A 24,469-nucleotide genomic window follows, 5' to 3' on the forward strand; every position below is an offset into this window, starting at 1 on the left:
GGATAACAGTATAGGCGATAATTAATACTTTGTGACTAAATCATAAAGGGATTGTAGTTACCTAAACGATGATTTTAATGAAGTCATTTACTCAAATAATCTGAATCGTTCTTGTGGAAACATTTTTGAAAATGCAATAAAATGTGTAGCTCACTAGACTGACTGCCATGTTAGGTTATGGCACAGTCCTGGGAAGTTTGTGCATCCGTTATCGGTCCCTCCATTTGCATTTGCTATTTAAAATGTTTCAGCAACCTCTGAGCTGATATATACAAATATTGGCAGAAACATTCCTTAGGACATGCTACCAAAAGTTTGCTTAAGTTTATACCTAGAGCAACATTGTAGCTTCATATGGCTATACCAGTTTTCACCTTTATCTCCAGAATGTTGAATTCAATTTAAAACAATTTAGACGAGGTTTTGTTTTTCTTAGAACATGCTCTATCATAAATTTGACCATGATTGTTCAACTAGAAAGTGTGTCTTTGAGGAACAAGACGGAAAATCTTTTTTCCCTCTCAAGAACGGCTGAGCTAGTTATATCCAGTTATAAGAAAACTTTTCTGGAATTGCTGAATCAAAACTATGTTCAGGATGTCTGTCTTTGCAAAACGTCTGCCGCTCATATCAATCATGTGGACACTTTATTTTCTTCATTTTAGCCATAATTGCTGAACCAATTTTGATTAAACATGGTAGTAACTATTCATAGGAAATATTCTGCTAGAATGTTTGGGATTGGCTCCAAGCGATGATGTGGCTTCCATATCAACAAAGTGGAAATTTTTATTTGCAAGCTCTTCATCTCTTCAAATTAGCTGAGCCAGTTTAAATGAAAACTTGGTACGAATGTTTCTAGGGAAATGTTTTGATAAAACAGTGTCCTTGGTGGTTCCCTTAGCAATAGAGCAGCTGCCTAAGCAAGTAATAGAAAAAAACAAAGCTTTGATAAAACCTGTTACCAATGATTTCAAAAAGATTGTATTAATTCTATGTTAGAGCCGTTACCTAAACATTATTGTGGCTTCCTTGACAACCATTTGGAAAAAATAATTGTATCTCTTGCTCTAGAACGAACAAATCATCTCCTATCCAACATGGGAGGAACAATTCTCATGGGATGTCCTACATATTTACTTCTAGAGTGGCTGCATAACAACGGTTTGGCTTCCGTTACAACTTGGTGGGAACCTTTTTCCAACTTCTCCAGAACGGCTGAGCCACTCTGATCAACTTTTAGTAATAGTGTTTCTTAGGAAGCACTCTTATGATATTGTGTCCGGGATGGCTCAGCCAACAATGGTTTAGAATTCTCGACAACCAAGAGGAAAACATATTTCAAAATGTTCTCATGAACAGCTTAGTCAGTTTTTATTAATCTTAAGATACGTTCCGTCAGAAATACTTTACTTGAGATTCTTTTGGTTATATCTTTCCGACCGATGGCTTGTCTTACATAATAACAGTATACAATTATTTAAACTATTTCTGTCGAACGCCTAAATTGAATTTTGACCAGATTTAATAAGTATGTTTCATTAGTTATGCTTTGTTAGAATTACTTGTAAAATGCTTTCCCTACCAAAAGTGTGGTTTCCTTAGCAACTATGTTGTAAAAACCTATTTCCAACTTTTCGTAAGCAAATGATGAGTCAGTTTGGTTACAATTCGTGTAAGACATCCTATCACATTTATTTCCAGAGTGGCGCCTTAGCAACTATGTTCGAGAACATGCTTTCCTTTTCTTCTCCAGAACGACTGAGCCAACTTTGATTAAACATAGCAGAAATGTTTCATAAAACTTGTTTTACTAGAACTATAATTGGATTGCTCCCACTAAGCGGTGTGACTTTCACTAAAACCATGTAGAAAAACTTACTTTTAAGTCATTTCAAGAATGCCTGATCCAATTGTGATAAAAGTTGGTGGGCACGACTCTGAAGACAATTATTACCAGAATATATTTATAGTGGAACACCTAGAAATAGTGTTACTTTTATAATGTCCATGTTTGAAACCTGTTTTTGACTTCTCAGTCTTCAGGAGGTCTTAGTAAGTTGTGATTAAACTTAGCAGAACATTCCTTTGGTCACTCTGTATCAGTCCAGAATTTATTTATTTATTTATTTATTTATTTTTTTTTTTTTTTTTTTGGGGGGGGGAGGGGGGCTAAATAACAAACAGGTGGGAAATCTACAGATGATACTCGTCTCCTTTCATGAAAATGTCTTTATATAGTTACTTTTCTTCTCCAAACGTGGCTAACCGTAGCAGACCGAATTTGTTAGGTTTTATAGTCGAAAGATGACATCATACTATCTTGTTAATCAGCTGATGTTACTCAAAATAGAAACAGGGTTAAACAGCCTGCCAGATACCAATAATCTCGACCAAATAGCTGGGAATTATCATGACTTGCGTGTATCTGAATCCAGTATGCCTAGCTTATTACTTCTACGTTGCCATTAATGTCAATATAGAAGAGCGATATCATGCCCCTTTGAAATTCTTCTTGATGGAGTTTCTTTAATATAACTCAGCTGGAACAAGACTTAGCTTGATTTAGCATAACTAGTTGGTCCGCGTGGATAATGCACACTAAATTAGTATATTATTAAGTAACAAAGTTCATTAAAGATATAGAAGTATTTGCTAAATTACAACCTTATGCATAATTGGGTGTCACTTGAAAGATGAATAACTCGCAGCGCAGGTGTGCTTTTAAAGGCTTCGTCTCTTTAGGTACAAAGTTGACGGCATTAATACTATTTTCAACAACTTTAAATACCCACTACATCGGATATTTTGTAACCAGCATAGATCAGGTACCAGTCAATATATTTTAATTCAATTTAAATTGTCCCAGAGACCTAGATGGTGATTTTATTATCTTGTCCACTCTACTTTATCTATAAGTATGGACCTCGACAATTAGTTTCATATTTTCACACAGGATGCCTTTTGTAACCGACATATCTTAAGAACCATACAACGTATTCGAATGTAATTTGATATTAAAATATTCTCATATATTTGCAAGTGACTATCATGGGTACTGTCAGGTCTTCACTTTTTTGGACATAGTTATGGTCATTCTTGTGAGAGTCCTTGAACAAGGATAAATTGCTCCAACTTGCCAGACAATATGATCTTTCGGTGGCAAAGTCATCTTTGATAAAACAAGTAATACAATATTTTTGCTTCAATATTAGATAGAAAAGATTGTTTCGGATATAAGTGCTTTTGGTTATGATTATTAGGTCTTCTTCTGACTCTAACCTGCAAGTTAACGAATTAAAATCAAAATACAAGAATGAAATTTAGTTAAGAAAGCTTGTGCTTGAAAAAGAGGAAAGAGAGAGACCAATTTCCCCCGCCCCCCCCCAAAAAAAAAAAAACGAGAGACAAATTTAAAGGAAGAAATGGAAATTATATGAAATATGCATAAAAAAGCAAAAGAAATGGAAATGAAAATAATAGTGCAGGAAATTAAAGAGGGATGCAAATAAAGGAAACATAAAGAGAGATACAAATGACATTACAAGTAAAAAGAAGAAAGAGAAATCCAAATGAAACTAGAATACAAAAAAGACAAAAAAGAGACGAATTGCAATTAAAATTAAAACAAACAGAACTGGCAAGCAGAAAGCACTCCACTCATGAAAGTTCATATATGGATGTTACAAAAATATTAGATTGATACCTCATTTTACAGAAAAAGTTTCCATATTGTGAAAAGTAGCCGAAACTTGAAAATGGCCATAAGAGCATTGGACTTTGTTATTACACAATGAACTTATTAGCAAAGTTCGTGAAGTTGATACTCGACTGTCAGTAGAAGCGAGTGCTGATTATGACATGGTCAAGTAATGTATATTAAAGGGTTATAAGTAGGAACCTGAAGCATATCGACAGAGGTTTCGGTATTGCAAAAAAGAATATAGCCAAACCTATGTCCAATTTGCCAGAGAAAAAGCACAACTATTTTGACATGTGATGTTCATCTTAAAAGATTGATAAAGATTATGACAAACTAGGACAACTCATATTAGTCGAAGAGTTTAAGAATTGCTCCCATAGTTATGTCAGAATTTACCTTCATGAACACAGGATAAACAATTTAGAAAACGTCGGCTCATAAAGTTTCATTTGTCAGTAAAATTTCATCACAACATATGTTTAGTAAAGCCAAATCAGTCGCAATCGAGTACTTACAAAACCAAACCAGTCTCATTGAGTACGTACGAATTTCAATCTGAAACAACAAATAAGAATTCAACTTCTGATAAGTCAGATTATAAATCTTTATCATCTCTTCCTACGTGCACTTGTTGCAAGAAAATTGGGCACGTTATTTCTGATTGCTTTAAGTTAAAACGTTATTTCTGATTGCTTTAAGTTAAAACGTATTCAGCAGATTAAAGACAGAGCAGTTCCGAAAGCTCTAGTTTCTCATTGGTCAAGGGTATAGTCGTATATTGGACACAATGCATTAGTGGGGTCAAACAAACCTTGGTCTGTTTTTATTATGAAAAATGTGAACCATTCATATCCAAATGTTCAATATTACTTATTCGCGATTCTACCAATCCTATCCCTATTAAAATAGTATGGGATATATGAACCTCTCGGAGTCTTTATTATGGGGTACTTTGCCTTCGCCTGTGAAGTCTTCTACTGAAAGTGTCCATGTTCAAGGAGTAGAGTGCGGTTTTATTCAAATTCCTCTCCATAATGTAAATTTAATATCAGACTTAGTTTCAGTGCCAGTGACTATTTGTGCTGTGATTTCTTTGCCCCTTGAGTGCGTTTATTTATGACTAGGCAATGAGATAAGATTGTTGTTAATCCACTTGTAACTGACAAACTTTGTTTGGATCAAAACGTTGACCCCATTGAAAATAAAATACCTGATTTATACCCCTCTTTTGCACTTGGTAGAGCCATGGCAAAAAGAGCTGTCGAGAATGAAGTTAATCAGGAAACTATTCATTTTGCTGACACGTCTATAGGTCAGGCTTTTGATGCGGTCACTTTTGGTCCCGTTTCTGAACAATCAAATAGTAATGATCATTCTGATCTTCTTTTAACTACTAATTCTCTTATTTCTAATCAGGGTGACAAACGATAATCACTTGTCGTCGAAAAGGAAATAGATCCCGAGATCTCCTCTTTGTTCCAGAGGGCTATTAGTGAAGCTGACTTTGCAGAGGTGCCAATATACTATTGTTTTGACAAATTGGATCTTTATGTTAAAATGAACACTACCTGAGGCACTCGTTGAGGACGAGTGGTCAGTGACCGATCAAATAATAGTACCTAAGTCATATAGGCAGGACATTCTAAAATTAGCCCATGAAATACCTTTGGCTAGTTATATAGGAACGAGTCAAACCTACCATAAGATCTTACCTCATTTTTATTGGCCGAAAATTAAATACTCTAAATCTTGTCACCTTGTCAAATGGTTGGAAAACCTAATCAAAGATACATAAGGCTCATTTATAGCCAATTCCTGTATTTGATGAACCATTTAGTAGAATAATGGTAGAATGCACAATTTCCTTACTGAAGTCCAAGTCAGGCAACCATTTTTTGTTTGCCATAATGTGTGCGTGACAAGTTTTCCAGAGGCAATTCCTATACGGAATATTAAGACTAAAAAAGCTTTTTTAAAGTTCTTTACACATTGTAGCCTTCGCAAGTCCATCAAATCTGATCAAGGTACTAATTTCATGTCAGATATCTTCCAAGAAGCTATGTATGAATTAGGTTCTCAACAGTTCAATTCCTCGCATCGCACCTAGAAAGCCCGGGGAAGGGGGCGTTGGAAAGATTTAATCAGACTTCAAAGAATATGATAAAGCCATATTGCTCTCACACCAGAAAAGATTGGGACGAAGGTATTCAGTCATTACTGTTTGCTTTTAGGGAATCAGTTCAGAGTCTCTCGGATTTAGTCCTTTTGAATTTATTTTGGAATACACTGGACCATTGAAGGTGTTGAAAGAAAATTATCTTCTAACAATATAATCAGATATTAATTTGCCTCAGTATGAATCTGATGCTAAATGCAGACTGTCAAAAGTCTATCCAATCACAAATGAAATTAAAGTATGGTAAAAATACAAAAAAGAACTTTTCAACCTAGTGTTAAAGTTCTGGCTCACATTCAAGCTGGGTGTTATGGTCTCTATTCAATTTGAACAAAAGCAAGTGACTTAAATTATGTCCTCGATACTCCTGGGACGCGGAAACAGAAACAACGCTGCCATATCAATACGTTAAAGGAGTATGTCGATCGAAATCGCTTTGTAAATCGTTCAACAATTTTAGTTGCTTCTGTCACACACAGTGACGATTTAATTAATATCGTACCACCAAACTTTAGTGACTTCGTTCAACGTCTTCACAATTTTGAAATATTAAAGAATCTGGACAATAAACTTTCACATCAACAACACAGGAAAAGAATTAGTTAAAACAGCTACTATGTGAACATGAACATTTGGTAACAGATGCTCGAACTCGAACGAAAAAAAATATACCATGTTGTTGAATTTGTAGATCCAAGCCTGTAGAACAGCACCCTTGAAATATTTAAAGCACGAATGTTTCAAAAAGGAAGTTGAACATTTGTTGAAGAAGAATATTATGGAACCAAGGAAAAGTGACTGAGTTTTCCGTGTATTTTTGTGCTGAAACCAGATAATTCTTTCCTTATGTACACTGACTACAGAGGAGTGAACAGAGTCACCGAAACAGACGCATTTCTAATACCAAGAATTAATGACTCTATTGACAGAATTGGAAATGGAAAATATGTCAGCAAGTTTGGCCAGTTTGACCTAGATTCTACTAGATTTTACTTATGGATCGAGCCGAAGAAATTTCGGCCCTTGCAACTTCAGATGGACTCTATCAATACAAAGTGATGCTATTTGGTATGAAAAATCTAGATCTACATTTCAGCGCTTAATGAACATGGTAACATCTGGTACAGATGGTTATGATACATCCATAGACGACGTCATTATTGAAAGCGATTCCTGGAAATACCTCTTGGAAACTATAAGGAAATTCTTCGTTGGGATGAGTACAGTAAATCTGACAATTAATCTAAGTGATAGTGAGTTTTGACTAGATTGTGTCACATTCGTGGGACGTATTTTGAGACATGGTCAACTCAAGCATGTAGAGGCTACGGTTAGAGCTATTTCTAAATTCTCTGTGCCTATCAATAAACAACAACTGATGCGAGGTTTGGGTATGGCTGGATATGACTGTGAATTTTGCTCAAATGTTTCCTTAATTGCTGAGCCCGTGACCAAATTGTTGGGTTAGGAGACCAACTTTTATTGGTTTGACAAATGTCAGGAGGCGTTCGATAAATAAAAGACCATAGTTAAATTTGCACGGGTTCATTCAGTTCCAAATTTCAATGAACAATTTAAAATGTCTGTTGATGCAAGTGTTGTTGGGGTAGGTGGCATCTTAATTCAGGAAGATAAAATCGGCAGGGATCATTCAGTATGCTGTTTCTAAAAAGAAGTTAAATAAGATCCCGAGAAATTGTTCCACAATCAAGAAAGAATGTTTGTATTTAATTTTGTCCTTAAAACAATTTGGTCTGTATATTAACTTACTTCTTTTCCGATTAATATACTCATTGATCACAATTCCCTTAATTACATGCACAAAACGAAAAATAAAAAAGTCAAAGAGTGTTCAGATTGAGCTTGATGTTGCAGGGGTTCAACATTGGTTTTCGGCATATCATGGGAAAAGGAAAGATGAACTATCACTTGTATAGGAATTTTAGTTTGCTTTATTTTGTATACCTTTTTTGTATATGCATCTTCCTATAAAATTTCATTATTATTATCATTTGTTTGTTTGATTAATTTTTTAAAAGGAAGCTTTATTGCATAAATCTTTCTTTTCCTTATGAGGGGAGGTCTTATGTATATCTATAGTTTTTGATCTCCTGGTACATGATTTTATTTAATTTTTATAATTTGTATTCATGACTATAAATTGTATAGCATCTCCTTGTTAGATTTTCACTACATGACCTGAGTGCTAAGAACAAACATTACATAGGATCTATAAATAGCATTTTACGTATATGCTGGGAATTATTAACAACAATCTTAATAAGACTTAATGGCACGTTTGGATAATTTTCTCATTGGCTGATGGGGTTCCGATGTTTCTAGATGAATTCAGTAACTTCCCATTGGTTGTGCTAAATCACACGAATACGCAAGTTTGAAGCAGAATGAGTAGTAATATGCGTCACATCGGGTATAAAGTGAAATTTAGTTGCAATAGAAGGTGTATATAAGGAAAGAAATGAGCAGTCAGATTCATTCCGATTTTGGAGTTATCCTCATTTCTTGTTTTTCTGTTCTAAGTCTGCTGACTGTTTAATTTTTTACTTAGGTATTATTCGAGAGGAAAACATTTGTTTGGACTGTTTCAGTGAAAATAGAAAGTGTTCATTATTTAGAATATAATATTATTCTGGAACTGATGTGAATTATCCGAAGGAGTTCTAGACAAAGTCATCTTGACAACATCTGAAATTTATCCATAACTTTTATTTCATTTAGGACTTTCATAGAACTTTATCAGGATTATTCTGGAATTACATTATAAGTTCCTCTCACTTCTTCAATTATGACTTTGGTAATGAAATTTTTTATAAAGTTTTACAAAGCATGTTGTTTTGCTTCTTTCTGTTACTTATTTTGTGAGTAATGAGGCCGAAATAACTTTGAGGGATAAACCACGGGGCCCATATATTTTCTAGATAACGTATGGTCCTGTCACATTCCTAGAATTATCATATTATATCTATATATGCATTCAAATAAGTAGTTATATATCTACTCGTGTCTTTCTTCAGGTGGCGAAGTTGCATTTGACGCAGAAATAGCAGAACAGATTCTAGTCGGATATGACCGTGGGGAAATGCAATACTCTCAGATCTTCACCATTACATTAGTCGTGGTCTGTGGTCTGGTGGCAGTATTATGGATCTCATGAGCAAGAATTGTTCCTTAGGAATAGCGCTATGTCCTTGTTATGGCGGAGTTGGTTGCTGTTTCATACCACTTAAATTGAAATCAAAATTATTTTGCTTATCTAAATATTATTGATGGTATTTTTATAGATTATACATTTAATGAGTCGTGTATGAGTATAATGCATACAACTTTATATATCTCTGACTGACTGTCTATCTATCTATCTATCTATCTATCTATCTATCTATCTATCTATCTATCTATCTATCTATCTATCTATCTATCTAATAACATGACTGGTAATTCTGATGACATGTATCAGCTTTTGACATTTTTCATCTAGTTTTCATACATGCTTCTTCTTAGAGTCAAATTCAAACATAGCAATTTTTAAAATATTTATGATTATTTTATTGCCTTTTTTATTCACTTCAAATATATATATTGGCACCATGAATCAGAAGAAAAATTACCTGTTTGCATTATATCCCGAATTTTTTTTAAGAACTTAATTTTTTGTATGCTTTCTTTGCTTTAAAAACGCAAGATCTTCATTTGTTTTCTCTTTTAATCCTACCAATCCAACCTCGCATCGATGCCTACTCCCTAGCTGTTCCATGTTCCTACAGAGCAAGACACAATTTTATTTACGTCTCTTTAGAAAGTGAAGATGGATTATATAATAAGTCTGTATGTTCTATTGCATTTTAAACTAGTTCTTTCCTTAATGTTGCATCTAAATACATTTAACATATACATTTATATTCAAATGCTTTAAAGATTGGAATATTGTTGGAGTTGCAACAAAACCACAAGCTCCATTTTAATGCATTTCCTTGGTACAGTCTTTATATGAATCAGTTTAATTAAATAAGATCCAAACTGCATTTTATTGGTCATGTATGTTACTTCAAGAGAAACATTATTTCGATTAACACCACACCTAATGTATAACCAGAAGCCTAAGTGGGTTGAAGATTGTCACTTGACTGCCTTCTGCCTATATGCCAAAGGCAAAATTGGTCAAGCAATTCGGGTACAAAGGTAGGTTTATATCAACATGTCTCAAGTTTTGTTAGATTTATAAAAGCGAAATGGGAACTTTTGCATTTTTAGATATATGACCATATTTGATGCCAGTTCAGCTTCATTTGTATAAAATCGATGGCAGATATTTTCTACCATCATATTCCGTTATCAAAGTTATGAGAGGAAGTCAGTTTAAGAGTTTTGTAGTTTTCGCTCCCCTTGCTGTAAGGCCCGATGAACTTATACTATAATCATGTGTTGGCCGTCGTCGGCCATGCACCGTCTGTTCCTAAGTGTTCTTAACAATTTATTTTCCAAAACAAGACTTAATCAATTTGCACATGATTTTACAAGGAGTGTCCTGGTATGAGTGACTTTAATTTTCGTTGACTTGATGATTTGTCATCATGTATGGCAGCCTTTACTAAAGATAGAACCGCTTTGTAGCGACTGGTTCCCAATAATAGCTCAACAGAAAATTAATACAGTTTGCATATAGCAGTTATGGTTTCAATAGGAATGAAATACTTAAAGTCGTAGTATAGTGTCCAACCAGGCAACTGCTATGTGATCATAGCATAAGGCCATAACTACAAGAAAGCTTGGTAGATATCTCATCAATTTCTAAATGAATTGTAATAAATATGAAAACATTTTATGCTCAAATATATTATGAGCCTTTTCAGTCAGTATATCTGAGTGATATTCGCCACTTGGGAACTGAAATCGCTAAATATTTATTAAGAGCTGAGATATAAATAAGGACTATTTGCAAATGTTGCATTTAAGTTGATCTTTTTGTTATATTGTTTCAGTATTAAATTTCGCAATAAATGCAATACAGTGCGCATGAGTATCTTTGACAATGACTCAATAATGTTTGTTTTTTACAAATACATTGGTTTTGTCGTTTCACATTTATCATTAAAACGTAAAGCCCCAGTGCAGCCGTTTATCACAAATTTCATCATTTTTACAATCAAACTAAAGTTTGGAGAAAGGAAATGATTTTCTAAAATCTATCGAACATAAACCGTTCTATAAATAATCAAGATGCTGTGCATAAACGACATTAAAATATTCAGTTTAGAAGTTTAGAAATACAAGGTACCGTCCATTAATTCAGTCAGTAAAGTGGCCCGTAATTCCGTTCTTTTTTTAGTGTTCCAATAGCACTGATGTGATACATTCGACATAGCCTCATAGTCACAAATCTAAGAACAACAACATTCACACGTGACGTACATATTGATTCGCAAGGATAGGCTTGCTTTTCTAAGTGGATCTGAGAATAAATAGCATGCATTTAAACCAACAAGACTCAGTTGAATAATAGTGATCATCTGGGACGCTGGAATAATTTGAATGTTGAAGACAATCTGACATAAGGTGGTGTTGGCTATTTTATGATTACAACTGTCACGTCATCAAATCTTGTGTTCCAAATTTATACAGTTCTAGAGAAAACTTACATTGCTCATAATGTCATGAAACGTCGATATCGTTTGGAGTTAAAGGAACCCAACGATGCTGAGGACCAATATGTTTCAAGATTAATTATTATTCAGATGATTTAACACATAACGTTTTGTACATAATGGCAGCACTGGGGCTTTGACATGTTCAACCATGGCATAGTAATAAAAAAGATTATTTATATATCAACAGTTTGATATTTATTAAATACATTATAAATAGGATCATCAATGGAAAATACATGGAAAATTTGGACAATTGGAATATCTTCTTTTTGTCTCTTTTCAATACTATTTCCTTGAAAACTGGAAGTGGAACAGAATAGTTCTGCCAGAAATAATATATCATCATTTGATACATATAATACATAGCATGGCTACAAATCCTAATATATGTATAATTTTCAGTGACTTCCCCTCAAAAACTGCTGAACAAAACATTATGGTTTGTAGGTATTTACATTTTCTACAAACGATGCTGATCGGTAGTAAACTATAGCTACTTTTCAAATTAATAGCTGATCAAAAACGACTTCTCACAATATATATATATATATATATATATATATATATATATATATATATATATATATATATATATATATATACACCAAAATTCGTTCTGTAGAGTTATATTCTAGTCAGCGTTGCTTGGAAGAAGTGGCCAAAAACGTTTCCTAATATTTAGCAACCGATGCCACTTTGAATAGAGGATTGATATACTATTTCGACATTTATTCCACAGTTTTTTATCCTCATTTGGGTCTCATTTGTACAGCAGCTTTTGAGAAGAATATTGATCAGATTTGTTTAATAACGTCGGTGTTATTTGGTACCCTGTATTCATTATTGTTTCAACTCTGACAAATATTTATGACATTGTCTTCACATTTTAGCTCTTATTACAGTGTGGCATTCCCATTTTAGCTAATGTATGTGAAACGGTTTCAAAAATATGTCGTTTGAATGTTTTTACATTCGAATAACTGTAGTTGTATTTGATGACTGATAGGCATTGTATGTTAGTTAAAACTGAAAATTCCTCTATACTGATATGTGTGTTTTCAAATTTGCTCTCATTATGTGGACATTTTAAGCTTACCTGGCCATAAGTTCAACTATGCTAATTGTATGACCATGTTTTCGGCGTGTAACGTCCATCGTTCGTCATATTTTTTTAACCTCTTTCAAAAACATCTTTACCAATTTTAATTAAATTTGACTGCACAGATTTCATATAAACACAATCTAAAGTTGAACAAATGCAAACATGTTTAAGTATCATCTCAAAAACTTCTCAACAAACGTTTACTAAGTTTTGACGGAATGTTTCTTATTAAGAACGAACACTAAATCTTATAAAAATGATGCCGATCGGCCATCATATTAATTATGGCCGCGATCGTAAGAATTTTAAATTCTTTAAACAACTTCTTATCCAAAACGGTTGAATAGAATATTACCAAAACTAACAAAAACTACACATTGTAAAGCGTATCAATCTTTACAAACTATCCAGATCATACAAGATATTTCGACAAAATATTGCAGAAAAAAGTACCATGGTGTAAAAGAAATTTAGTTTCATTGAATTAATTCTTGACTGACTTCACATATGACCGCCATAAGTAAAAGATGCATTACTTTTGAATGACTTCCTTCGAAAGACCCGACGGATGAGTTTCCAAAAAACTGAGCAGAGAGCGTCCCAATATCCAGGCCTATCAAGTTTAATCATTCGATGCTATCGTGTTGTCACCTTTAAATAAAGTCTCAATTTCCTCGCAACAAACCTTTATTGAATTTGGCAGATAGCATTCACTTATAAAGACGTTTTGCAATTGATGCAGATCATAAACCTTGATATTCATGAGAAGCATACAACTTTACAGGACAATTTCAAATTTTGTTTAAAAGAATTTAACCAACTTTGATAGAAAACATTCTGGTCTAAAGGTTTCGTAATCTATCTACAAATGACGCTCATATTCTATCACAAATGACTAAAGCTAGATAAAACAGCAAAAGCATTTGCGTAACTAAGCAAATGATTGAAGAAATATTGCCCAAAAGCACTAGATTATTCCAGATTATTTTGCCAACTGCTCTTACATTTAGATTTAACCAACTTTGATAGAAAACATTCTGGTCTAAAGGTTTCGTAATCTATCTACAAATGACGCTCATCTTCAATCACAAATGACTAAAGCTAGATAAAACAGCAAAAGCATTTGCGTAACTAAGCAAATGATTGAAGAAATATTGCCCAAAAGCACTAGATTATTCCAGATTATTTTGCCAACTGCTCTTACATTTAGATTTTAGGTTCTGTTAGCAATAATTGACCTACTTTGACCTTTGATGAAAAGATGTCAGAAGCTTTTATATTTTAGTAACGTTGCCCATACATGATTGCTGATCAGCATTATTTGTATAATGTTGCAAGGCATTTAAAGTTCTGTGTCCATTTTCATCCAATTATGTTGAACATATGTTTATCAAATTATTAAAGTTGTTTCAACGTCTGTTATTTAAAAAGAGACCCAATTGGGAATATGCATAGTTTGTTCAAAAGTGAAACGGCCATGCCCAGGTGATTTCTGTCCAATTCTGTAGAGTCCTTGAGCACGTTCTTGCAAAACGAAATTTAGTGTTAGAAACGGCGGCCCGTTCTGAGGGCAAACTAGTATCATTTGAACAAATGTAAAAGTTTATTTTTTATCACAGAACGCTTTCCCTCAGTTTATTTTCAGATTATGTTGAGAAGTATTTGAGAAATTATTATATATTTGTATATTGCGAGACAGTGGTCACCAACTGTTGCTCTTCAAGTTTTAAAAACTGATTTTATTCCAAAATGTTTTTCACAACGTTAGCAGTAGTTTTCAAAATGTGTATCTCGACTAAGCATTATTAAAGAGTATCACCGCCCGATCTATGTATACATCAGTTTTGTTAGAAAGGAAAGCAAAAACTTAATCTTATCAAAACTCAAAACACAGCATTTCCTGTAAGAACTGTATGTACTTGCAGAGGTAATTTCAAAACTACTGATTGAATATTTTGCATACATGTTTCTGACAAACACTTCATATGCGAAATATATTGCATTCATAGCGCATACTCATTTTTAAATAAAAGAAACGTTGTAAAACTGTTGTTTACTTTTCATTAGCTTTTCATTAATAAAATGTACACTTCACTAAGTCAATAGGATTTAGTAGTTAACAGAGCCCAGATTGAGAACGAAATAGCAGTATCACCTTTAAAGTAAGACACATAGCCTTCACAAAAGAAATGAGAAAAACAATAGTAAAAGGTAAATAAGAAAATTCCTCTCGATTATATTTCAATCACCTCAAAAGTAGTCCGCACGTGACGTATCGGCCGTTCCTTGTGTTTCAATTACATCTGCAGATGATGTCTTGACGTCCTTAATTTTAATGGTGAGGAATGTCGAAACAGTAATACCCTCCAAAATACACTGAGAACTTCTTACAAGTTTTAGAAATTAGAATCGAGTCTTGGCTTTAAATTAATTACAAACTTCATTTAATCCCAAATCCGCGAATCAATCAAACCTTATAAGATATCGCAGTACATTTTGACAAGTGAAAACAAATAATTTTCATGGAAAAATTAAGTGTCACTCAGCAAAAGGATGTAAATTATTTCTAACAATTTTAGACCAAATAAATTTAAACTCCTCAATAAATATTTAATGATTATGGACTCACTACCTGCCAGAACAAGAGAACCAAATACAACCAAACATAATGTGAGGTATAACATGATTAGGACTTGCCTCCCGGAATTTTATATAAAATTAAATGTATTTTTCTCATACCCGATTTTCCCCCCTTTTTTAGAAGTACGAAAACTAATGTGTAAAAAGTTTATTATTATTTTGGAAAAGAGATCGGTAATGGCTTCTAATATAAGACGCTCCTGCAATTCCATATATATGTGTTTTTCTCGTACACGAAGGGTTTTGACATCTTAAAAGTAAAAAAAATAACGTGTAAAAAGTTTATTGAGTGATCACTTAGGGCTTCACCAATGTTGCACATTACCGACATATTTTCCTATATACCATCTGGAGTTTCCTTTTGCGACATTGTTGACTGATTAAATTACTATATACAAACTTGGGTTTGGAGTTAAAAATATCAGATGCACCATGAAAGGAAGCAGCAAAATTGATATAAAATTAATTGGAATTTATTGATTGGTAGATAAACAAATGTTTTATTCATATTGACAAACCACCTTAACAGAGTGCATTGTTATATCGTAATCAGCTTATTCTGACATCTGGCCTGATTACTGCATGCTGGGAGGTCTCCGCAGTGTCTATTTTATTTATATTTCTTTCTTTCTTGGATATGTCTGGTAGCGGAGAGGCACTACCTTTCTTTCGAACGAAATATCGTCGGACTATCGGCCGCTCGCCAGTAGTAAATATATTAATTTAGACTGACATTTGTATGTGGATGCTAAGTAAAATTCCTCTTCTTGTCGCTCATAGAATTAATCCATTAGAACAAACAGATTTTCTGTAGTAATTCCCGTCAGAACAGAACACCTACGTGTTCATCGTCTATTGGCCGTTTTATATTATTGACGCATGCGTGGAAGGAAGCATCACTCCGTTACTGTAAATGTCAAAAATAATCAGAGATCTATGTGTTTGTCTATCCAATAGTCATGCTACCGGGATAGCTACAATCGACCAACTTGTGAAGGCAGGAAAAGTAACTGCTACAATCGTCCAAACGAAGGCTAATTCCATTTGTTTTTAAAATGTTCTTAGAAGAATAGTTTTACTGAAACTTCAAAGAAATCTGATAACCTTTGAAGCACCGATCGTTATGTATAAATAATAAGCAAATGAGAAAAAAATCCAGTCTCAATCAATGTTCTACAATTATTTGATTTTGCTACCGCAATGACAAATTAACATCTGTTCGGTCCTCTAAAGCTGTCCATTAGCGGCAAATTCAATAATACATGCACCTTTCATGTAAGAAAGCCGACTACAATCTTCAATGAAAACAAAGAAGATTTAATCAGAAAAGAAGTCAGCACAAACCCTGATGGATTGTTGCATTTTCCAAAGTGACTGTAGCACGGTTATTGTGCCGCGAAAGTTTATTTTGCAGGAAACAAATATGCTTACGGTAGCTATCAACGGCGGAATAAAACTCAAATTTAATTTACAACCTTTAAAACCACAAATATCTGTCCGTCAAGATAACTGAAGATGGGATATCCTACAAAAACGTTTTGTAAACTTTTCAATTTGTTCGCATGTTTACATATCCCTTTGACTTGTCTCATAACCTGGTTAGCCTCGGCAAGGTGATTGCTGTCTCCAGCTGACCAAAACCTAGGCCAATTTAAGTACATGTACATGTAGCATGTACACAACTATAGCTATAGCACGTGCTACTGTTAACAGTTGTAGCTAATTGTTCAGTAACAATCAGATAAAGATGAAACGATAACTACCAATTTTTTATTCATGTATTATTTCTGTTTTCTAACGGGATATGAGTCAAACTAGAAATTTATATCATGTAATCTATACGGGGAATTCATGGATATATTATATACATGTACAGAACTTAACGGATATGGATTGTATTGTTCAGATGTATGTTGTCAAAATAAAACTCTTTCAAACTAGTTTGCCTTCATTTAATCAAACGTAAGTATTTTTGTGCCTGCTTTTATTACACCCCCGCCATATTTTAGGTAAATACATCATTTTCTTCATCTAACTGACTTGTTTGGCTATAACACGGGTCGGTCTATAAAACGGTCGGGTTCTATGGACCTCAATCACCGCGTTATACCGGAATTTCACTGTAGGAATATGTATATGTATATATATATATATATATATATATATATATATATATATATATATATATATATATATATATATATATATATATATATATATATATATATATATATATATATACATACATACATACATACATACATACATACATACATACATACATACATACATACATACATACACGTGTGGGTGTGACAATTACCAGATGAAAACATGTTCCTGACAATATAATATAAAAATTGCTTGCAATTAAAAGAAATTATCTATTGGAACCAAATAGTTAAAATTAATCATGCAATATAATATATGATTGATCAAACTCGAAACATATTGCACATGATGCAAGAAACATACATAATAATGTATGAGAATAAAATTGGAAGCCTAAAATAAAGCTTTAAAAAGTGGTTCATCATAATAAATGTTGGGATTTTATTTTCTCCAGAAGAAGAAATGAAACAAAGATGTTATATAAATGTTATTGATAACTAAAAACAATGAAAAATGAAAGGTTAAAACGCAAAATATTTTGCAAATTTAAACGAGTCAAAGAGAACAAACATGTGTTCATTTAGCAGATTTAGAAAATAACTTTAAATAAAATATTGATGATATTGATTCAAAAGTTAAAGAAAGGTTAGCATTTGGCGAAAGGTAAAACCAAGTTATTAATTAAAAAGGTTAAATAACTGCAAATATAAGTATGATAGCAGCACGTTTTGGCCTAAATGAACCAACTTTTCTGAAGATGTAAGGGGAGGTGGTGGAAGCAAAAGTGGTGATGCTTGTAAATGTAGCACAGAGACACGTCATGTGCAATTCAGAAGAGATCGACATCTATTATTTAAGCTGGCTAAATAAAAACATTATCTCTTTCGTTTGCAGTCCAGAATATTGGCATCAAGTATTAAATTCAAAAGATTTTTCTTTATTGACTGATGATGCCATTTTTCTAATTTGTGCGTTAAGTAGCTTATTATTAGAGATTTTACTAAAAGGTTTCTATTTGATAAGAAAAGAATGAAAAATATGTAGAAGACTACAAAGATAATATTCCTTTTATCCTGCTGCAGTGACAGTCGGAATCATTTTTATTTGTTTCGTCTCAAGGCTTTGTAAAGCATGGCCGTCTTGGTCGTGGTCCGTGCCTGTGTAAGACGTTCGTCTTTCTTGTCTCATACTCATTACCCACGATATTTGGGATTATATTGATTTTGATAATTTCGGGAATTGTCAAGGCTGTTTCTCAGCTCCTGTCATTAAAATCTTTCTCATAACGACAATTATAGCACTATTTTTAATGAAATTCTATTTAAGTAAAGATCTTTTAAAAGCTCTTGTTGTACCTTATAAAATCACCGCAAACGGGATTGTTTAGTATAGCCTTGCATCTTGTTTATATTGGTGATATTTTATATTTTTGTACAGTCTCTTGTACATTGCTAACAGACTAATACAGGTTAGCAGCAGGGAAGTTCTACAGACCAGACCGTTCCAGCAAAATAAACCTTCCTACGAGAACTTTCTCCGTAGAAGCCTCAGATTACAAAAATAAAGCCTTCTACGAAAAACAATTTGCGTAAATTCAACCCCGAGTGCAATTTTTGTGTGCAAATTATATGATTCTGGACAAGGAAAAAATATAATTTTTTTGGGGGGGGGTGGGAAAATGATTGGGTGTCGATGAAGTTTGGCAAAGAAAAAGCTGCAAATGTTAATTTTACTTCACAATAAAACAATATCATTGAAAATAAGATGAGTCGAAAAACTAGCACAGTTGGAGAGCCTCATTCTGCAAGATTAACACGAGAAGAATTAGCGGCAGTAAGGAAACTCATTCCGACAAAAAAATTATTTAAGAAAAAAGTTCGTGAGTATGATGATTCACAATATCATATTGGTGAGGTATCGTCAAAATGGTTGAGTCCAGTCACTGGAGTTATCGAACAAGTCGCATATGGCAAACAACAAAAAGATAAGGAACTTAAAGATCTTGGGCTTATTCCCATGACGAGAGATATTGAGCAACATACCCAAGTGGTTCCGGGTCAACTTGAGCAAATTCGACAAGAACAAGCGCAAGCACACGCACAAGCACAAGCGCAAGCACAAGCACAAGCGCAAGCACAAGAACAAGCACAAGCACAAGCACAAGAACAACAAGAACAATTGCCGCAAAAACAACCTCAAAGTGGAAAAATAAAAATTTCGGGTTCCGATAAATTTACCGATGAGACTATCGCAAGAATAAAATCAATGAATCCGGATGAGGTTGTAAAATTTGTTGTGGAAAATTTTGAGAAAAACAGACGAAAAAAACTGATGAAACCGGGTCAATTCGAGAAAGTAACATACACAAATTGGATAAGGTGGGTATATTATGCATACCAGGATGTCAAAATAGTTAAATTTAATGATCCAGAATATACTAAATTTATTCTTTTGGTAGGTAATTATGAAAAGATATACAAATCTAAACCATCATCGTTACCTTTGCCTTCATTTCACAAAATTGAAACCGAACCAAAAGAGTTTGAAACCGAATTTCCAAAAATTAAACAAAAAAGAATCATGCCATCAAGATATTTTACCCGTGATGCTCTTGAAAAATTTAGTGACCAAGATGAATTAATTCGAATCGTAAGGTTTGGTTTTATGGAACCAGAAAATTATTTGAAAACAAAACATCGTGATTTAAAAATGTCAAGGGAACAATGGATACCCACTGTGTATTTTGCTTCTGTGGGAAAACCTATTGATATCGAAGATCCCGATTACAAAAATTTTACAAGAGAAATAAGACAATTAGATCAGGAAGAAATATCAAAACCGCCCGAAGAACTTGAAGATGAACCTGAAGATGAACCTGAAGATGCACCTGAAGATGAACCTGAAGATGAACCCAAAACAGGAAGTGGATATACCATCTGTCCTGACAGTGTTGTCAATGACGTATCTCGCCTCGAAGTATTAATCGGAGGAAAACGAGCTGGAAATAACTCCCGTGAGATAGTCAATGAAGCGTCAGATATTTGTCAGCGATTATTTCGTGGTGGTATTATTGATTCTCACATTTACAAGAAACTCGTCGATGAGCTTATCGATTAAAATAACACAATTGAAATAACATGATTGTTCACAAATATCAGCGCAGACCAAGACAGGTCCGCGTAGTTAACTCTCGATTGCCCGTGTACAAATATATCCACGGTAATGGATTCGGTGATATCATTGGAAGTCTTGTCACGCGAGTAATACCTAAAATTGGACCCGTGATTAAGCAATTTGGGTTGAAAGCAATAGGAAAGATCGGCGAGACTGCCATTTCTGGTATCGGTAATTTAGCTAGTAAAGGCTTCAACGCCATCAAAAATAAAATATTAAGTTTAGTACGTAAAAAACAACCCGTCAAATTACCCATTACCAGCGAAATGCCACCCGAAGTCAGTAAGGCCATAAATGATGCGGCAAATAAAAAAATAAATGATCTAGCACAGGAAGCTGCTATAACAAATCTAGCGCAGGAAGTTGCTAATACAAATCTAGCGCAGAATGTTGCTAGGACAAATCTAGCAAATACAAGTTTTGTTTCAGGTGATGGTCTTCGTTTTAGACGATATTATTAATAATAAATGTTCGCACAAGTGTCAAATGAAGTATTTGACATGGATGAACCAGTAGGTAGGGATACATCAGTGCGAGATTTTCAGTATTTCTCGTACGATGTAGTTGAGCCAGATTCAAGAAATCGGAAGGAAATACAAGTCCACGATACAACAAGATATTTTCTTCCATCTGAGGCGTATATCGAATTTGTTGGAAAAATGGTAAAGGCAGCTGATGGTACCAACTATGATGCGGATTATAGTGTTGGGTTTGTCAATAATGGTATCATGGCATTATTCAAGAATGCCACTTACATGATTGATGGAAAAGAGATTGAATCAATTACGAACAACGTTGATATAGCAACGACTATCATAGGTCTGGCGAGATACTCGGATGATTTTACCAGATCAGCCGGTCCTAGTATGATGTTCGCCAAGGATAATTCCAACGACCCTGAACATTCCCCGTATGATATCGGCACACCACAAAATCTCGCTGGTAATGCTCATGCTACCAACGTCCCTGTAGTTCTTGGTCCTAATGTCAATTACAATCTTGGATTTGCCATAAGAAAAAATATGTTAAAAGGAGCTGAACGAAAATTCTCCTGTGCAATTCCATTATCTCACATTTTTGGATTTTGCAGACATTTCAGAAAAGTTATTTACGGAGCGAAGCATACGATATCTTTCGTTCGAGATGCCAATGATGACAGAGCCATTTGGCGAGATCCTGGTGATGCTGGTAAAGTTGTCCTTGAAAAAATTACCTTGTGGATGCCAGCAATAGTTCCATCGATGATCATAGAAGAAAAATTATTATCATTTATGAATCAAGGAGGAAAATCCATCATGTCTTGGTTGACAACTATGACCGACTCTATCGAAAATATTAATATCAACGGAATATTTACCTGGCGAATTGCTTCACAGCAGGGCTCTTCCGCACCTAGACATATCTTTGTTGCTCTGCAAAGCATGATCAGAGACGATCAAAATCACAGTAACATGATATTTGATAAATTCGAGGCAACAAACGTATCATTGAGAATAAATGGCCAACAGGAACCATCCGAGGAAATAGCCATCGATTTTGAGAACAATTCGACGGCACGCGCGTATCATCGATTACTAAGTTTCATGGGACGTGATCAAAATATTGATACTGGATTGCAAATATCACAACTAGATTTTAGTACTCTCTATCCCATCTATTATTTTTCTTTGGAACATCTCGATTTAGTAAAGCAGTCGGTTGTTGATATTCATTTCAAAGCCAGAATTAACACAAATGGAAACGCAAGAGCAATCGCGGTTATTCTTAGTGATAGAACAATGATCCTGGAAGGCATCAGTGGTAGAATGAGAGTCATCGATGCACCCGTAGAGAACATGTAATAAATTCCAAATTTAGATTAAGTGATTATTAATATGCCATACGATCACGTCAGCGTAACTCTGACTCCCGGTCAGATGAAAAAACTTCAATCGGCAACAACAGCGCGACACGGTTTAAGTTTAACCTTAAAAAGTAATCAACTTCACGGTGGACCTAACAAACTATCGTTAACTAAAAATCAACACGGACATTTCACCAGAGCCAGATCAGCAAATACTGGTATTCGCCTGAATCTCTCAATAGGCGCAATCAGAGATATGATCAAAATAGGTGGTATTTTTCCTTTATTCGCCGCTATTCCAGGATTAATAGCTGCAGCGGCCCCCATGATTGCAAAAACAATAGGATTAGGTGCACTCGGTGGGATAAGTACCGCATTAGGAAAAAAGATCGTCGGAGGAAGATATCGCAAAAAAAAGGGAGGGATATTCCCTCTTCTCCCTCTTCTCACAAAATTGATGCAGCCGCAACAAGGATCCGGCCTTTACCTAAGACGACCCCCGTACGGATCCGGTCTAAGTCGAGCCTACCAGCCTCAAATTTAGATTTAATAAGTGAAGCAAAAAAAAAGAAAATAAAATTTTTCAGAGGCGTATTTATGCGAGATCAACTACCAGATAAACCAAATCTCACCGAGACAGGAATAATAAATCTTGATAAAAATTCTGGTCCTGGCACTCACTGGGTTGCTTACGCGATTAATCCTCGCGAAGTTATTTACTTCGACTCATACGGATTAGCACCACCAAATGAATTTATCAAATACGTGTCAAAACTAAAACTTCCGGTTTGGTATTCAACGCTTCCAACACAAACATTAGCAGATCCACCAATATGCGGCCCGGAGTCAATTAATGTCCTTGATGCAATTTCAAAATCATCCAATCCTTATCGCAAAATTTTATTTGAATATACCGTAGATAAATATCATGGTTGACATTTACGGTAGATCTCTCTTTAGGAAAGAAAAAAAAGACGCAGTCGACATCGATACATCAAAGTTTGCAACCAAGAGTGATATTAACAATCTTTTATCACTGTCAGAAGTTGATCCTGGTGAAGTTGCTGTATTTCAAAATACAGAAGGGCGATTACAAACTAGCAACGTTAAAATAACTGATATAATCAAGCGAGACGAATACCACGATCACATTAGTCAGTTTACTCGCCAATCGGAGATGGTATTAAAATCTATTGCTGATATCGCCGATATTATAGCAAAGTTACCCCTGAAGGCCGATAAAGCATTACACGACGATCTTCAGGATAGAATGACAAAAAGACTTAACAGGCTAAATAACGACCTTAAAAAACTTGACGATGTTTTAGATAAATTTAGCAAAAAATTTGACGAGAATATAAAAACATCCAGTGATACTTCCTCCGTATCAGATAAAAAAGCCGATCAAGCATCACATGACGATCTTAGCGAGAAAATAAAAAAAATCAACGAGGAAATTACTAATATTCTTGCCGAAATTAACGAAGTAAATATCTCGATGAGTCAGAAAATCGATAAAACATCAATCGACGATCTCAACAAAAAAATAAAAAAAATCAACGAGGAAATTACTAGTATTCTTGCCAAAATTAACGAAGTAAATATCTCGATTGGTCAGAAACCATCAATCGACGATCTCAACAAAAAAATCAACGAGGAAATTATTAAACTCGGTAATGTTGTTGTTCCCGAATTTACCAGGGGGATTAACGTGATGCAAGGACAAATAAAATCCATCAACGATGAAATTAACGTGGTACGTGAATTAGCGCGTCAAAAAGTCGATACATCAACGTACGACGGAGAAATTCGAGATTTAAACACGAAACTTCTTGCTGCAACAGCAAAGATTGACCAATCCGACGATAAAACTGGTCACGCCACTGACGTAAAACAATTAGGTAGGGAAATTATCGAAATAACCACAAAAATTAACAATATCAACACAAAAATATCGTCAATAAATCTTGAATATTTATCACGAATTTCTATACCGGATTGGGCGGTAACAAATAATGTTATCTGTAGAGTGCCGTTTGTGGTAAATACACAT

At 34.3% G+C, this 24,469-nt stretch overlaps 1 protein-coding gene across 1 annotated transcript in view; it reads left to right on the forward strand.

Moving 5' to 3' along the window:
• Positions 1 to 11,504, forward strand: part of LOC149780080 (contactin-like) — a 302,136-nt gene extending 290,632 nt beyond the window's left edge. The window contains exon 25 of the mRNA XM_089936841.1: positions 8,915 to 11,504. Coding sequence (XP_089792967.1) covers positions 8,915 to 9,054 — 140 coding nt within the window. The 3' untranslated portion in view covers positions 9,055 to 11,504. The remainder of the gene's footprint in view (positions 1 to 8,914) is intronic.
• Positions 11,505 to 24,469: the final 12,965 nt, after the last annotated feature.

The sequence above is a fragment of the Sinohyriopsis cumingii genome, chromosome 16 (genome assembly GCF_028554795.1).
Source record: "Sinohyriopsis cumingii isolate HCF-2022 chromosome 16, ASM2855479v2, whole genome shotgun sequence".
Lineage (NCBI taxonomy): Eukaryota > Metazoa > Mollusca > Bivalvia > Unionida > Unionidae > Sinohyriopsis > Sinohyriopsis cumingii.